This window comes from Neocloeon triangulifer, unplaced genomic scaffold, assembly GCF_031216515.1.
Source record: "Neocloeon triangulifer isolate White Clay Creek 2 clone unplaced genomic scaffold, ASM3121651v1 ptg000017l, whole genome shotgun sequence".
Classification (NCBI taxonomy): domain Eukaryota; kingdom Metazoa; phylum Arthropoda; class Insecta; order Ephemeroptera; family Baetidae; genus Neocloeon; species Neocloeon triangulifer.
Genome location: NW_026775559.1, coordinates 3173938 through 3192801, shown reverse-complemented (window position 1 = coordinate 3192801; position 18864 = coordinate 3173938). Strand labels below are relative to the sequence as shown.

At 37.7% G+C, this 18864-nt stretch overlaps 1 protein-coding gene across 4 annotated transcripts in view; it reads left to right on the top strand.

The window, feature by feature from the left end:
- Positions 1-18864, top strand: part of LOC132203178 (methyl-CpG-binding domain protein 5-like) — an 87155-nt gene that overhangs the window by 1929 nt on the left and 66362 nt on the right. For all 4 annotated transcript variants that reach the window (XM_059630754.1, XM_059630755.1, XM_059630753.1 and 1 more), the window contains exons 2-3: positions 4967-5497; positions 5913-6556. In XM_059630754.1, coding sequence (XP_059486737.1) covers positions 5072-5497; positions 5913-6556 — 1070 coding nt within the window. In that variant the 5' untranslated portion in view covers positions 4967-5071. The remainder of the gene's footprint in view (positions 1-4966; positions 5498-5912; positions 6557-18864) is intronic.

The following is an 18864-nucleotide window of genomic DNA, read 5'->3' as shown; positions in this document are numbered from 1 at the left end:
GGGTGAGTAGAGGGTGTTACGAGCCCCGTATGTGGTCCATGAAAGGTGAAAAGGTGCAGGGTGTCTAGCTGCGCGCCAATTATACGATTTCCTGCGCATGTGTTGCCAAATTCGTCACGCATCCCTCGCCGCCCAAACGCCCGCGCAACCGAAATAATACAAAAGCCGCTGAACAGTGAAAAGAGACAGATAAAAGAAAACAAAGATTCAAAACTGTTTGACCGGACAATATAGTATGAATGGCCACCGATTATTTCTGGTTTCCAGCGATTTTGGCCTACGTGATTTTGATCATGCACTGCAGTCCATCAAATAATAGAAAAGTTATATATAGTTACAGTTTAATAAATGATTTGGGAAATTCAGTGAAAATTTTAGTTTAACAATTAAACTTTTTTACGCTTTACTTTATTTTCAACCAGAGCAGCTATCTATTTATTATTTTTGAAGGAATTTTTTTTAAGGAAAAATAGTTTTTTTTAAATACATATTTCAAACAGCATTTTATTATTATATTAATTGTGTTCTATGCTAAAAAACAAGACCGTTATGAAAGAATAACTTAACTTAAAATTTATGAAATAAAGATTGACTATATTTTCATTTTCTTACCATAATTCATAATATAATTATAGTTAACATGATGATATGGAAAAAATGCCTTACCAAAATTGGTTTTCAGAAGTAAAATAATTTCTTATTATTAATTTTATATTTATCATTTAACATATTATTGATTTATTTTTGCTGAAAAAATCGATTGTGCAAAACAAATCAATATCATTCATTTTCAATTTCTGTTTTTAATTAAATGAAATCTCGGCCATTCCATTTGCATAAAATTACGTCGCAAAAGCACCTGCGTTGTTTGCTGATTTGAAAGGCGCCCAACGTATGGCAATAAATTATCTTCTTTTCCGAGCGCGACTGCGAATCGAGCTGAAAAATAATGCACTCATTGTGCGCACCACATATATTCACATATAACGTGCTTGTCTGCCGATGCAGTCGCGATGTCCCTCGCTTGATAAAATCGCCGCAGCAACACTGCACACACGTTACTTTTTATTTTGTCTGCCGAGACTGCTGTCGGTTGTTCGCGTATATAAATATTTCATTTTGCGCGTCTCTGAATTCAGAGACAGCTCCGTGTGGCGAGTGAGCTTTTATTTTATACACACGCGGTCTGTATAATATAATGTGAACAACAAGTACACCAAATGGGAAAAGGTGCGGCGCATTAATAATGCATAAATTGCAAAGCACCGTGTGCGCTTTTTTCCCCGGCTGAGATATTCTTGCTTGAATCATTATTGCGCTCTTTTAATAATGACGCCAAACCTGCCCGCCAGAGATAATTTTTTGCATGATATGGATTCACATTAATAAACGTCGTGCACCTTCACTTGAGAAACGAAAGTTTCGCACACAGGAGACGTGATCTTGGCTGCCAAGACGGAATTAATATGCACATTTTTTGCTTTTTATTCACTGAGGTCTTGAAATGTCTGGGTTTGATGTTTCCAGATTGAAGAAAAAAACGACAAAATGTTCAATTGTAATTTAAATTAATTTCATTATTGATTCAATGGAAAATGGTTATTTATGCGTCTTTCAAGATTATCATAAGTATTATTTATAATTAAATTAAAAAAACTCATTAAACAAAATTTTGTTCTAAATTTAATTATTAAAAAAGTATTTTCCTCTCTTCCATTAATTTAAACATTTTATTAAAAAAAGAGCTATGTTGTAAAACAATATTCTATCAAAAGTAATTACATCCACATATAATTTTAATAAGCGTAAACAGTTTCGAGTAATTATATAATTTAATGCAAAATCATTTCTAGAAATTAATATATAATTAATTTATCTATTAGCAGCAAATAGTGCGAATTTCAATATGAAATAATTAATTTCATTTGAGCAATAAATTTTACCAGTAAATTTTTTTACCAAGTCGTATAATTGACTCCAAAATTATCAATTCGTGCGGAGCAAAAGCAAATCACATCCTGCTCGCGAAACTTGAGCGTTCTTCGTTGCAAATTATAAATTGCTCTAGCACGAGATAATAAAAATGAGGCAGTGCGGTGCTAAATTTTTATTAGCTGGCCAATTTAGCACTCTCTCGACGCGCAAATTTCGGCAGAAATTGGCCGCCACCGCCGCGTGATATGCGGGCCAAACAAACCCGCGTCGTTTTGGCGCGAGTGCGTGTTAAAAGTGGAGGAAATAAAGCACTCGCTGAAACACATATTAAAGCCATCTCCAGAGCCAAAATGCTTTCTGCACAGCTGGGTCGTTCACTTGGTGCCAAAAGTATCAAATAGAAAATCGAGCTATAATTATGTTGTATAATTTAACAGCGCCGTAATTGAAATATGAAAGTGACTATTTGATTTTTAAAGTTTGAAAAACCAAAATTTTTAATAAAAAAAAGAATAATTAATATTTATAACAATTTTTAATTACTTGATACTTTAAGTAATTTGGGATTTAAATTTATTTAGAGATCATTTTTTTATATCATTGAAATTTGGGGGAAAAATCAAACGTCTTGTACCAAAAGGAAGTAAATCAATCGCAATCCTTTTTTAACTTGTTAAAAAGCATGTCTCTATTTTTAAATATTTATTTTTTTGTTATCAAAGTGGGCATTTTTTCACTACACTTTTTGTCTAATAAAATATATTCGTGGAATATAATAAGCCTTGCGGTAATGTTTATGTTCCGTGACCCAAAGCGGTCCATGCAGTGCTCCATCATTTTGACCTAATGCGCGCGGTCGGCGCTGATAAATCGCGTGTATGGCGATGTAATTCTCATGAGTTTATGTTATGTGAGCGCGCGCCAAACAAGCGGCGTAATTATTTTTATTCGCCGGCCACATGCGCGCGGATAATTAGACCGCAGAAGAAGCAAGCGGCTTTGCATTTGAGAGCAATAATAGATCAAACACCAACGAGTGACTTCGTGATGCAAAACCCATCCGGCGCAAACAAAACAATACACCAACCGCAGCGGCTCGCTTCGCGATGGGATGTTGTCGGTCTTCCAAACAAAAACATGACACCACACGGCGAATCGACGCAAAATGACCTCGTTACCTACGTCGTTGCCAATTCCAAACGACGAAAATTTTATAGCTTCCTGTTTCTGCCAAACATCAGTTTCATTTTGAAATATCGAAATTTCCCTAAATATTAAATATTATATTTTTCAATTGATATTTTTAATTAAGAAAAAAATAAAAACTAATGTTAGCTTTTAAATTTGACAAAATCAGCTTAAAATTGGTCAGAGTGATTTTGTATGTCCATTTCGGTTTTATTTAAAAAGTTCAATTCAGTAGAGACAACAAGGTAGCTTGTGATTAATGTTGAAATCATGAAAACTCAATGTAAAGAAAGCCATGATTTTTTATTAGCATTTTATGAAATACTTTTTAACTCTCGAAATCTGCTAGACTGAAATTAATGAAAATTTCATGGAATTGACTATATCACTCCAATCGCTAAAAAAAAGAATTATTTTAGCTTAAATTGACAATAATATTTTAGGGCAATACTTTGATAAAATATACATATATGATGAGACACATTTTTATATTAAATTTGCAATGATTGGGCCCATCTGCGATTTTCTTAGCTTTAAAAGATATTTAAAAGAATGAAGCATTTTTTATTAATTAATTAATTATCTAGAACATAGATTTTAAATTGGAGCAAAACTTATTTGAAACCTTTTAAATGATATCAGACATTTTTTTAATTTATGTTTAAATTCAAATATTTGCTTTTATCTTTTGTTGTATTTCACCAAAGCGATCAACACGTTTAAATTTCGTTTTTATTCCTCAGCTGTGCAGCCGTAAAAAGTAATGTTCCAACGTGCATTGTTGTGAGAAAAGAGTTATACGTGCCAGGGTTAATGGGAAAAATAAAATTAAAACCCCCGTTTCAACTCTCGGCGGGCGCGATTTATTTATTGAAATGCATAAACTTGAGTTGGCTGCGCTGCATTTAGCGTCCGACTATTATTGAATTGTAAAGCATAATAAAACGCCAAACGCTCGCTCTTCTCGTCGCTCTCTGGGCTGTGTTTTATGGGTTTAATATTCATCGGCTTGGAAACATAAGATGCATGTAGAAAAACGCTTAGTGTAAGAAATTTCTCTCGTTTCTTCACGCAAATAGAATTGCATTTATATTTTAATGCCGCTCGGCAGCGTTCACTTCCTATAATTCAGTAGTTAATTGGCTTCGTGCGAGTGTGATTGCGCAAGCTTAGCGCACAACGATCGTTCAACGCCATCAGCGTGGTCGGATCGATTGGCGCGCAGTGTTTGCCGATTAGAAATCTGAAGCCCACACTCAATTTGTCTCCAGGCGAATTAAGCGAACGTGTGGAATGAATACTTCATTAGGCACGTTGAAACGTTCAGTTTCCACTTTCAAGTAGAACATTATGCTGCATCAAAGATAATTTTTTTACACAAAAAAAAAGAAAAAGAAAAACAATTAAAGGTCATGAATTTGAAAGAAAACAAAAATTTCTTGACCGACGTCATCACAATGTAAAATAAACTGTTAACATGCTTATTTTTTCCAGGTTCCTATTAAATTTTTTCAAATTAGCAAGTTTTTTCTCCTCAGTTCTCAACTCAGAAACTGACTCTCCTCAAAGGTTCAAATGCTAACAGCGGGGAAGGTTGTTCCTTCCAAATAAGTCATGAGAATACTTCTTATTTCAAATTGATGAATTAAAATCTTATTTATAAGATTTTGAAAGTAGTTCAAAAATCTATTATTCAGGATTAAGGATATTCTTTTGTTAGATATAATTAAAAAATAGGAAACAAAACATACTTCTTGAGCAAAACGTCCAAAAACTATCAAATATTGAATTTAACTTGATTTTGACTGTTTTTAACCAATTTCTTCCTTTCTCTTGTTGGCAGGATGTGCACAAACAGGTGATCAGCAGTGACCTCGCGTTGAGTGCTCGTGGTGCGTCACCCTGGAAATGTTCACCCTCAGGTCGTGGAGCAACGCGACACACGGAAATGGACTCGCTCTCCGCCTACCCCTGTTGCAGCAAGGCAACGGCCAACGGCCCCTCGCCCGCCGCGGCCATGCACCAGACTGCTAAGCAGCACGATGCCCACCTTAGCCATCACCACCACCAATCCCTTGGTGGTCACCACCACCAACACCATCCTCTGCATCACCAGAACCCCGCAAACAACCCCGTAGTCTTCTACGTGCCCAATCAGCAGCAAAACGGGGCCTCCCACTATGGTGGGCCCCACCAAAACCAGAATCACTATGGGGAACACCAACCCCAGCCCAATCACTACGACTACCACCACACGTCGGTGGCCAACTACAATCCCGCACCATATCAGGGCCAGCAGCAGCCCGTGGAGAAGCAGAAACAGCCCAATTACCCCTCGATATACAATAACAACTCTAAACTGAACCTCTTCCAGGTGAGTTTTTATTTTTTAAATGGCATTGAAAGATATTCAAATTTCTAACAGTGTTGCTCTCTACCATTACAAAGATAATCATTCATAAAATTTTAAGATTTTTGCAGCAACATCATAAATTTTATTAGGGAATCAATTAAGGGATGATATTTACTATTCTTGATCTAATTGTTTAATTACTGGAAAAGATAAAATGAGGTGGATCTGATGGTTATATTGAGGTCAGCTTAGGAGAATATGTTGGATTTTAATGAAAAACCAGAGGGTTTTTTTTAGATTTAACAGAATTTTATGCTCTTGAGCGTCCCTCCTCCAGCAGATCATTCCAAATGTTCCACATTTTCCAAAATTTATTTGAAATTGACAAATTCATTTTGGTTGAGATTTTAACAAAGAATTTCTTGATCTGTTTCAGCCATTTTACTCAGGCAACATTTACGAAGAAGCAAACAAGACTCTGGAATCCGGCGGTGGTGACTTCAGTGGCCCAGCGTGCAGCTACACGGTGGCCAATTCGGCCAACTCTCCTCCGGGCGGCGCCCTCAGCACCTCGTCCGGCTACTTCTCCTCCAACTCGTCGTCGCCGTCAACCTCCAGCTCGGTGCGTTCGACCTCCCGTTGCGACTCAGCCAGGTCAGTTGAGTCGAGTTGCAGCAGCACCGACAGCGGCGTCGACAACAACTTCCCCCACACGTATGGTGTCGGTCCCGCCACCATCCCCACCTCTTCTTCTTCGCAGAACAACAACAACAACAACTTTGTGTTGGTGCCGGTGAACTCAAGTTCGGCGCTCCCGTCGTACCCGCCTAACGTCCCGGTGACCAGCAGCCCCTTGACATGTATGCAACCGCAACCGCAGCAGAGACTGCAGAACGCACCCGTTGGTGGCGCCAGTGTCGGTGGTGCGAATAATAATGTGATGTTAAACCAGCAGCAGCCGCAACAACAACAGCAGATGCAGCCGCAGCACCCGCCGCAGCCCAAGCAGACGCGGACAGACATTGCTGTGCCCTACGGCTGGCGGCGGCTGCTCGTCAACAATACCATCGTCTATGTTAGGTGAGTACAAAAGATAAATCTTTTGGAGACAGCAAAGTACTAACGCCATCTGTTGATGTATATTTGGATTTGAATTTTAAATTTTTTGCATCCATTAGTCTTTTCAACGTTTTTATATCATTGTCTGCTTTTTTAAACAAAATTCGCTGCTAAATTGGCGGCGAAAATTATCGCTAATATTTCAGTCTACGTTTGGTGTTAGAAAATCGAAGATTCTATTTCTTTAGGGGGCATAATTTTTACATGGATAAATCTATAACCAAGGATTAAATTAATAAATTTAATTAAAATTTGAGAGCATTGTAAGCAATTTTCAAATTAGCGCTTTACTAATTGTATAAATTAGAAGAAGATTTAATTAAATCTTAACCACTCAAAACAAAGCTCTCACAATTTTCACTTTTAAACGTTTTTGATACCAGACCACTTGTGTGGATTACACGCGAATTTAGAGCTGTTGAGCCCAGCAGTGGCAGCAGCCAGCCTGCTTGTGCTCCGTCTCGCAAAAAACAGGTTCCACTCGCTCGTAAATTAATGAACGAAACTACATATAAATCGCGTCCAACAAATCCGAAACGCCATCATCATCAGGCCTTACACATGCATCGACACACATAAAAAGAGCTAGAGCATCTCTCTCTGCAAAGAAGCAGCCTTACAACACACATAAAACGAGCCAGGGTTCGTTTGCTGGGCGTAAGTAGGGCATTAATAATACGACAAGAAGATGCCGCACCATATTGAAGGCGCTAAACGAAAATGTACATCGCAGAGCAGCGAGTGAGTGACCTCAATTATGATGATGGTTGTGCACGCCTGCCGCCCAGAGTGGTTGGTAACTAACTTCTCTTTTGTTAGAGGCGGCGGCGGCACCCCTCGCTGACCCCGATCGCGAGCTCATTCGCTTCCTTCGCGCGTCGCGTACGCGAATCATTAATTCGTTCGCCGATACCGTCAAGCTCAAGGGCCCTTTTAAACCGCTAATTTCGACTGCGGCTGCAAAAGTTGTTTGGCCGGGGAGAGGAGACGAGTGCAGGTGCTCGAGTTTCTGATTGATTGCTTTTTATATCAGCCCACTGATTTGAGATCAAATCTCGCGGATGAGTTTAATGAGCCCTGAGAAATTGAATTCCGGCTTCTTTGTTGTGATTTAAGATAGTCAAAAATTTATCTATCTGTTCAACAAACATTCCTGAAAAATTGGTATATAATTAGCTTTTTTTTTCATAAAATTATGAAGAATTTTTATTTTATAGATTATTGGTCAAAAATGCTTTCAGTCTTTCACCAATGCAAAAATAAAGAAATATTTAATGAATCGTATGAATTACAAAAAAGAAAAATTATCCTTTATGAATGGTGAAAAATACATTATGTATAAAAACCCCTTTAAACATAATTTAATATAAAATGGTGCGGTTTATTTTCTAATTTAATAGAACGAGAATTGATTGAAATGTGAATCGAACTGAAAAAACTTTCCACCCTTCACTTGAGACTCAATAAAACTTCCAGTCGCTTCAAGTGGATCTCTCCTCGCATCGAGAGGCCGGGCCCAAATCGAATAAGGCGCACTTCATATACGCACAAGTTTGATACGAAAATAGAGCGCTCGCAGGCCGTCGAAAAGAGCGTCGGATTTTCCGGCAGCCGGCACCATTTCAGGCTCTAATTGGCGGAAAAATTGGCTGTTGAGCGTCGACTGCGGCTATATGGATCGGGAGAGCTCTGCATGGAAAGATGGAAAACGTGATTGGCTTATCGATTGGAGCCACATGTGCCGCCCGCCCGCTTTATTGCCGAGCAAGGAAAGATGTAGAAAAAAAAACGAAAGCAGGAAAGAGTGGCATTTAAATTCTTAGACAGTGATGTTGTAATTTATCTGCTGCAGCGCATTTGGATTTATGACAAATAAACGCTGTCGCTCGCAGCGAAAAAGCCAAAGACCCCAGCCGGCTCGTCACGGCTTTCCTGTTGCTATGATACTAATACATATTACTTTCCGGCGAAGCGGCCTTTGATGTGTCTGTCGTTTTGATCAGTGGCGCAAAAGGGCAGACCCGAGCGGGCTTATTAATATTCAGCAGCGGCCGCTCTGAATTTTTCGCCGAGGGAAAAAATGTAGACAAAAATCAAGAAATTCGTCCCATTTTATGCTTTATCACAACAAGAATGACGTTCGTGTGATAAGGTAGAAAATTTTCTGGCTGATTACCAAGCTTAATTACTTTTTAATTACCCAGGCCTTTTTTATTTTTTATAATTGCTATGTTCTTGAGCAAAACGAGCTGGAAAAATTAAGTCGTTTAAAACTTTGCAAGGCTGTCTGCAAAATAAATCTGTAAATATGAGCGCAGATGTTACTTAATTCAAATATTTGCTTTGAAACCAATCAGATGGTTACATTTTAGTTTGAAAATTGTACACTGAAAAGTTATGTAACCTTATATGAAAGTTTAGGAACATTCTGTTCAGTTATTTGACATTTGAAGAACTTAACTATTATACAAAGAATTATAATCTTATAATACTGATTATTTCTAGTTTTCAAATTGCTTCCCCGTTACATGTGTTTAAATTTTCTTAATCATCTCAGCGTTAATCATATAAGCTTAAGTAATGTTTGACGTTTTGTTTTTGCACAAAGTAATCAATCCATCTCTGCAAATTTATGCTGCCTTGTGGCTCATTAAGTTGTTTACTGCTGATGACTCATTTGATAAGTCGCAATTTTCGGACTCGACTCTTCCTCTTTCCAAGGAGGAGATCGCGGTCGCTTCACCTTTTCCTTCTCTAGCTTGATTTATTGCTGCTTAAAAAGGAGAGAAGTGGCTGCTGTGGATAGCAAATTATCTCACTTTCAAATTTAAATCCCAATGCCGTTTTGTAAGTTCTACTTGCCAGGAAGATGCGCAGAAAAAAAGAAGAAGCGAATTAGTCACTTTCTAAGCGCTCTTATAATACAAGGATGTTACGCCTAATTAGCCTCCGTATAGTATTAATTCCAAGGCCTTTTCAATTGCGCTCGCACAAGCCTTTCTGTGTGGAAGAAGATTTTAATACAATCGGCCGTTGTGAATTATGCAAAGGACAAAGAGCGGGAAAGAGTAATTGAATCGGACAGCATTTCTCTCTGTCTTTCTTTGCCAAAGACATTCATTATAAATAATGACAAAACTAAATTCAATTATAGAATCTGGTTCGCGCGCGGAGATTTGTAATCTCCGCGGAGCTGAGAAACTCGCCACTTTGCTTTTCTATTATACATTTTGTATCCGCGCCGTGTAACAGTCTCGGCGGCACGGAATAATGCAATCGGATCGAGAATCTTTCACGTCATTATTTTATACCACCGTAAATGGAAATTGCGAGAGCGCACCATTAGATACATATTTGCTGCCACTGCGATTGGTTGAATCGAAATGAGGCTGCGGAAAGGAGATGGAAATTGATAAAGCGTGAATCGATTGGAATCTGAAACGATATTTGAATGCACTGATTATTGCCACAAAAGATTTTCCTGCTGGATTTTTTAAAAATACAAAAAGATTACATTTTGGAATTTCTTAATAATAGCTTAAATTTAATTTTCAATAAAAATCGGCCAATTTTATATTAAATTAAATAATTTAAAACAACATTGAGACACTACAATAAATCAACCAAACAAAGTTGCAAATTTAATCTATTTAAATATTTGAAATTTTACCTGTAATATTTATTCAACCTTATTTCTATAATTCTTCATATTATTTTTACATTCTAGAAACCGTTTTATAAGAGAAGCTAATTCAAAAGCCTCAAAATAATGCAGGAGTGTTCTGATATGTTGTTGCTTTTTTATGCAAAGACATGCTCATCATTACTCGGTGTTTTTTTTTCGGCCACAACAAAAAGTGGCGCCCGAGGTGTGCACATCTCCTGCTCTCTCTCGCAAACAATGCTAAGCACCTATTTCCACGTCGATAAATTTCGATCTGGATGAGAGAACGTCTGAAGCGAAGATGAATTAGGCGTGATGGATTGGCCATTATTCAAATTGTGTGTTCGCTCACCATGGTCTGCGCAGCATTATAAGTACTGGTGCGTTCGCACACGGTGCCTACCTTGGCATTTGACTCGGCCTTTCACCTTGAGCGGCGCGAACAATTGATTCGACGAGCAACTTTGTCCGCTCTTGAAAGGCTTCGCTGCACGCCGAAATTGAAATGGAAAAAGTCACTATTTAGTCGGACGCACACGCAGAGGTTAAATCGTGTTGTGGTCCGTGTTTTCCATTTTATTTTTGAACACCCCTCTCTCACTCATCGCTGTTTCCTCTCTCTCTCTCTCTCTCTCGTCAGATTTTTCGCTCCGGTTCGAATTTATTATTGCCATGATTTTTTTTTTAAAAATATAAAATTTTGTGTCCGTCAGTTGCCACGGCAGCGAGGTATGAAATTTAAAATTTAACGGCCGCCGTAAATTCTCGCAAAAATAAAGCGAGTGATGCTTTAACGACGAGCACCAGTGATAATGGCATGTTTTTGGAATAAAAATATTTACGGTCGGATTACAGTGTTGCGCGCCAAACATTGTATGCGTATGTACATGTGAGCATGTTTTCCTGGAAAGGAACGTTTGCGTATTTTAACTCACATATTTTTTAAAAAAAAAAGCATTTAATTGAAGGTATTATTTATATTAAGCTCATGGAATTTTAAATTCCTTTAAAATTCGAAAAGAAATCAAAATATTAAAATCAGATTTAAATAGAATAAAATAAAAAAATAGAAATTTAAGATAAATTTGCCATAAAAAGATCCGCGCTTAAGGGAGTGCGAGAGACTTGAAATGTGCATAAGTAACAACCAATGACATATTATTATTATTTTATTTTTTCTGATTGTATAATTATTGCAACTTTTTTGCATTTTAAATAGTAAACAGACCACTGATGACTATCAAGAATTTTGCTTAAATATAGAGAAGACTTCTGCAAAATGTTGAGTCATGGATCATTTTATTAAAGTGATGTACTCTGGAATAAAAAGTGCTTTTTTACATGTTTTGGAAGGGGTAATAAAGACCCTATTCTCCTTTTCCGTAATTTCCTTTTATTATTTTTTTAATGCAGATAAAGCTTTAGTTATTGGAAATTGAATAATCAATTTAGAAACACTTCAATTAAATTTATCTTATGTCCTAAAAATAGAAAGTTAAAAATTTCACCTCAAATTTTGTGAATAAAAAAATTGTTGTCTCACATTTCCTTGATGCGCATTTGACCAAAAATACTGTCTCGACGATACTAATTTCTTGTTGGAAATATTTTATATCGCAGAGAGCACTTGTGTCTGCCACTTTCCAGGTACATATAGACGCGCTCTGGAAATAAATTATAACGTGCGAATGCTCTTGCTCGGCGCAGAAATGTGTGTAATTTACATAAAATCCTTGAGCTGCGTGGACGACGCCGAGCGAAAATAAAATCATGACTGCTTTTTATAGTGCGATACAAGTTTTTAACAACGTGTCATGTGTCTCTCTTGAATCCGACGACGAAATCCTTGAGAGCCAATTATTATTAACCGACGACGATGAGCTAATGAGCAGCCGCGTGCATTATAACGTTTCGAAATGAGAGGGAAAAAATCGTTTTATTTTATTGTCTCTCAGGTGGAATTTTGATTAAACAATTCAGAAATGATTGCGAGACTCTATACGCGGCTGGTAACAACAATTTAATTAAATTTCCACGCCGCCGACGAGTGAAAGGTGATACGGCAGCTGCTGGATGCTGCGCGCTCTCGGAATGAAATTTATTGCACGGCCGCGCGCGCAAATCCGATTTTATTGCCCGAGCAACAGCAGCACGATGACAATGGAACAAAAAGTACATAAACGAAAACTGGACGCGCTCGCCCGCGATTGTGCAAGTCGTCGTTGGAATTGCAAATATAATCGCCCCTCGAATGAGGCAACTTTCACTTGTCCAAATATCAGCACGCTCGGTTATTTTTTGTGTGCTGAAACGAATGCCAATTGCCTCAACCTGCACGCGTGTACAAAACCAACAGTCGCTCAAGGTTTCGGCAAAAATCTGGCCTTTTCTTTATCGCGCCAATTTAGGACTGCTATTGTCATTTTAGCCCAAACTGTATTGTTAGGCTAGGGAATTTTAGTAGATCAAAGATGAAGTTCAATTTATTCTTTAAAGGCTCAATCAACAATAAATTGTGACTAGAAATTAAAATAGTGGTTTTTGTTACGTAAACAAATTAATTTAGGAAAAAAACTATGCTAAAATAAATTGCAATATTTAATTCTATTTTGTAGTTTTTTTTTATTTTGAGAAAAATCTTGTTTATAGCGATATATGCATTTTCTTGATACAAAAGCCACGCAGGTTGCATTTTCCCAGATTTTAGCCGCACCTGACGAAGAAATATTTTAATTTTGCTACTTTCATCAAAAATAAATTTATATTGTTGATGAAACCGGATTGAATAGCAATTTTTCGATGGACGCTTATTAAAAACAATTAAACCAAACCTGTACTTAAAATTGGTTTGGCAAAAAGGTGGTGAATAAAACATTGTAAGTGGAATCAATTTCAGGAAATAACACCTCCTGCAATCACAATTATCCGCGATTTGCCATCCTTCTCAATTTGCGACTTTTGAACTTATCTTCGCGCAGCCGGTGCATCTTTGTGCGGAGGCATTCGACGGTGGAGATTGCAATCAAATATACGATCTCTTCGCTTGCAGGGTTCGGAAACCTCAAGAGTGCTTTTAGCGGCGGCGGTTGCATTTGTGAGCCTCGCCCGCCCGCCCTGCTCTATTCATTGCGGTGTGTTTCTCAAGTGCCTGTAATTTGATTCCATAATGCGTGCCGCCGCCGCGCTCAACTCGCTCTTGAATGGGGCATCAAAAAGCAGCATAAGAAGAGAGCCAGCAAGCGAGATTTTCATCCATTCAGACCCCCATTATCATAGAGTTCATAGAGCGGCGGGCGAGTGTGCCTCCTATTATCTGATACCAAATATATACACAAACCAGCTTTTCTATTGTTCGCCAACAAACCAGACAAACTGGAAATTGGACCAGCTTGATATTTGAGGAAAGATAAATGAAATTGAGAGAATCAAAATCAATCTTGATTTTTTTTTACTAATGTTTTTTTCATTCAATAATTTTATTTTTAACCTTACAGACAACCAAATATTTATCTATGTTTGCTTTTCATTTAAATAGTATTATCAAGTAATTTTTGAATAATTATAAAATAAATATAATAGTTGAATTTATTAATATAATTTTTTCTTTAATTTGTATAAATGCTTTATTATTATTTAATTGAAATGTAAAATTTTGGTTAGTTTTTTGTATTTTTTTTATTTTATATAGGGATACTGATTGTGAGTCTGACAATGATTTAAAAAAGAAATTAAAACATAAATTATTGTCCAGTCTGGGTCTCATAAGAAATTGTGTTTCTAACAATAATAAATGACTTTTGGCTCTTGCATTTATTCACAACATTTGATATTTGATTTGACTAATAATATTATTATTATATTTGATAATCCACGATCCAGTCTTGCTTGCAATTGAAGCAATTTCATTTGGGTCCAAAATCACGTACCGCCTTGACGGCAGCACACTCGGGCGTTTCGCTGCTGCTTTTGCCAGAGTGCTTTTTTACATCCGCGCACAAAGTGACGTGGATAAGAATAAAAAAATCCCTCTGCATTTTACTCTTCTGCACACACGTACTACACATTCCATTACGGAATAAACGTGCGGCATTATGTATTTTTATGTGTTTTTTACTCTTCGACAGCGTGGAAGGTATATTTCAGCCGACGATGACGCTGGACCAAAGAACATAAGCAGCAGACTCGACTTGCTGGCGTGTATTATTTTTCCTCCTTTTTTTCTCTCTCGACGCGCACAATGGATATAATGTGTATATGTTTTATCCGCTTTTTATTTCGTATATATACACTGACGAGAGAGACGCGCCGAGGAGATTTCATGCGGAAGAATGGAAATAAAAACAGCCCGAGACTCCTTTTCTTATCCCTGCGCTGCGTATCATATAAGTGTATGGTATGAGAGACGCACGGTACATACAGAGAACAAAAATACAGCACATGCACGCTCGTGTAATAATAATGGAATGTGTAGCGTAATAAAATACGAGCGCTGAATAATTTATTTTTCACTTTGCTGCCCGACGGACCAAGGGACACTTCTTCTTGCAAAGCTTTGGTCCGATGCTCATGAGTGGATGGATGTTTTGCTTATCTCTCAAATAATCACAGATATGATCGTAAGATTTTGTGTATATAAAAAAATTAATGTCAGTTTAAATTGCATTATCATATCTGCTCATACTTAAATATGCACTTAATAAAAAAATTTCAGTGCAGATTTTTTCCGTCGATAATAATTGATTATTTCCTAATATCATGAAATGGATTTCCTTTCTTTCATTGATCGAAATTAGGTGAGTTACAATTAATTTAAAAAATTTGGTGTGGAAAATGGACTTACTCAGTTTAGAATATTATAGTAATAGAAGTCGATTGACACTTTTTGAAGTACATAAAAAAAATTGGAAAAGTTTTGTTTAGCATAATTTCCAATAATTCATGTTAATATTTTTTTTCATTTTCAAAGTATCTGAATCAAAAAAGTGTGTGTGTGTTTTTTTTTCTAATTGTTATTATTTTATACTTTTTTTTAAGTCAGTTTCCTCAAACTCTTTGCGTAATTCCCAGACCAGACGCCTCGTACCGATATGCGTCATCCCAATGATCTTTCCTTACTGGCACCTTTCATGTACGATAAAATAAAAACATTTCGGCGTAGCTTTATATGACCTCAGTCAGCCGATTCAAGGACAGCTTCCTATTACAAGTTAATTATATGCAAAAGTACTTTCGAGCAGCTTATGGTCCGCGTACATACACATCGGACGTTATTTTTTACGACTTTTTAAGCGCGATTCTTTTTTCGGGGCATTATCGTCCGGCGGGTGCGGGTTGCCAAGCAAGCGGAGCCAAAAACCGAGGGAGCCGCCGCAAATTGGTTAATTCGCCGCCGCCACGCTCTGGCCATCCGATGGTGGCACACCAGCTTTGTAATAATTTTACGACAAGAGCTGCAAGAAGAAAAAAGTAATTTGCATGCGTGCCATGTTATTAGCGGATATTTATTATACGTCCAGAGCTTCTTTTTTTTGTCCGTGCAATAATCAGCGGCGGATAATGAAACTCGTATGTGTGTGTTTGCCGAGCGGCCAGATGCTATTTACATACTTAATATACATCCCGATGGTACACAACAGTCAAAGGTTGGAGCAAATTACATAATGTGAGGTCATGCGGCTCGAAAAAGACGAGCAGAAAAAATTCACCCAGAGATAAACTTTCCACGCGAACAGAGAGAGAAAGATAATTTACGATTCTGAGCCGCTGAGAGTTTGAATGCTAATTTTATTTTTATGGGATATTTCGCATGACGGCGCTGACCTCAAACTAAAAATGTGGGCGGCCCATTTGCTATACGTCTGGACACAGTGAATTTGTATTTTTATCCGACAGCTTTGCGTGGATGGAAAGATGACACAGAATTGCGAGAAAAGCTAAGAGGGAAAACGAAAAATAAATATATTTAGACTGAAATATTTCCTGGTTTTGGAGCACTACAGCGTGAAATCATCGTATCTTTAAAATAGGAAAATATTGCTAAAAATGCACAATGTTATTTCATTTTCCCTAAGGAAATACTAAGAAAAATTAGTCTTTTTCTCAAGGATTCACAAATTAAATTTGCTCATAACGCTGCGAACCAGCCAAAACGTTTTTATTGTGAATAATACCTAATTATTTATATATTAAAAAATAATATAATAGAATAAATACGATTTAATATTTAAAAAAATTACATATATAAGGAAAATTAATTACATATAAATTTAACATTTAAAATGTTTATTTAATTTATTTTTCAAAACTTATTTTGTATATATATCATTATTTGTTTATTTACTGAGTTCTGATTGTTGATTCACTGCACTCCAATGAAACATAAAACTGTTTGCAAACAAATACCGAGCTAGCTCTTTCCGCACCAAATGCATCCAATCTCTCGCTTTGATTAACTCAAATCGAATTTTCCCTGCGCTCTTCTAGCGACTCCACTCGAGCTGATGAAAATCTTCGTCGTCATAATTGCAGAGGAGCTGCTTTGCCATCTCGTGTGCCCGTTTCCGAGTCAGCAGACACGGAGTGCTCCAGACGACGGGCACGTTTTCGCTCACAGACGGACGGACACAGTTTCTGATCCCTCCGAAATCAAACAGCATGAAATTGCAAAAGTGAGGCGGCCGGTGCAGTGTTTGTTGACTTTGAATTGTACGGTCACCAGAGTATGTAATGGACTGCTAATTCACACTTGACGGCGCATTCGATGGCAAAATTTATCTTTCACAGACGCTCTCTTGAGCCAGTGCTAATTGAATTAAGTTAATTAATTTATCGACCCGCCCGAGCTCTTTCATAGAAAGACTGCGTAATTGGCTCGGAGCTCATCTCCTGCGGGACCTCTGACTGAGACTAGACCTCCCAAGACCCCTGGAATCTGATTAACAGGATAGTACGCTCGCAACGTGCCAAAATATTTGGCGAAACATCTCGAACTTGTGTAATTCAATCGAAACGCAAACTAATTGCGGCCTCCCGAGAGAGCAAATATTTGAGTGCGAAACGCTACTAACTGGCTAAACTGACAGAGAAGTTTCGCATCCAGTGCTGACAAACAAGGGGTGTTTGTTTATGGTCCCAAAATTTCGGCACAAAGTGGTTTTATAGTTGGTTTGTTCAGCTTTTAAAGGCAAAATACGTGGCATTTAAAAAAAATCTGTCAAAAAATTTAAGAAGTATATAAAATTTTCAATGATTCCAATGTTTTTAAATTTGCTTGAAGACAATTCTGACTATTGAATGAAAAAATCTACTCAATTATAATTCATTTCAAAATGAGAAACCAATTAAAAAAATTACCAGCTGTTAATTAAAAAAACCTTCCTGATTTTGAGTGAAAGTGCATACCAACTCTGATAAAAAAATAACACATTTTCTGTTTGCGAAAATTGTATTAAAAAGTTGTGCCCACTCGAAAGAAGGCCCTGACCACTCATAATAACACGTCGGCAAGCAGCGCCGGTTGTGCAGGGTCGTTTTGTTTGCGCTGCTGCTGGCGTTGCTGCAATCCATATTGCATTGCACACATCTGCATGCGCCCCCGCCTCGCGCCCCGCCGCACCCCGGCCAGCAGCACCGGTCTCATTTGCAAAGAGTTGCGCAGCAAGTTCCATTCACCCCGACCAAATTGCAAAAAATAGCACTCGATTAAAAAAAAGGAGAGAGAGAAGGGAGCGCTCGCTCGCTCGCTGGTGGAATAACTGGCGGCGCATTAAATGCGGACTCGGCGTTATTTTTCTCTTTTCTCTCTCTTTGTGCTCATGGTACGTTTATATTGCTAGAGAGAGAAAAGAGAGCACCCGGGAAATTTATTGTGTATGGAGTGTTTGCAGCGCACTCGGTGCTGCCACCGCCCTCCACTGCTGCAGAGGGGGTGAGTTAATTCACCCTGCTGGAGGTATTTAGGTCGAGAAAATTAAAAGAGCAAATCAGTCGAGCGAATATTTCCTGCCACTGCTGGCTAATGGGAAAACAAGCTCTTGCCCATTAGCAGATGAAAGAGACGAGACCACGCCGCCGCCACCCATGCCAGTCGTTCGTCGACCGAGCTGTTTGTTCGCCGCCCTTTTTTCAGCTTTGCTTTCAGCCGATTTTCGCCGCAGCTAATGATTTAATGTGTGGCGATGCAAGCAACTCTATTAATACTTTAGAATGATTTCAATAAAGCAGACGGTGCTCATTCAATTTATAATTTCCAGAGACTAAAAATAAAAATTTTATCTCTCTGTAAATTTTGAACTTTATATGCGGAAGTTTATGGAGAAAGTAAAGGCGATGTCTACCATAATCAGAAAATAACTTTAAATTAATTCCAAAATTAATTGTGTTTTATTCTGAAAAGGTTCTGTCGAAAGCACATGTTAAATCATTTCTCTCTAAAAATAGAACAAGCCAACATTTTAATTGCTTTCCTTAATCGGTCAATCAGAAGCAATTACCAAGCAAATCTGATCAAGATGAAATAGTCAGTTTTAAGGTCATGCATCTGCATTCCAAGGCCCATTTAAAATTGCCCTACAACAATTAAAACCTGCTGAACTATGGGCAAGCA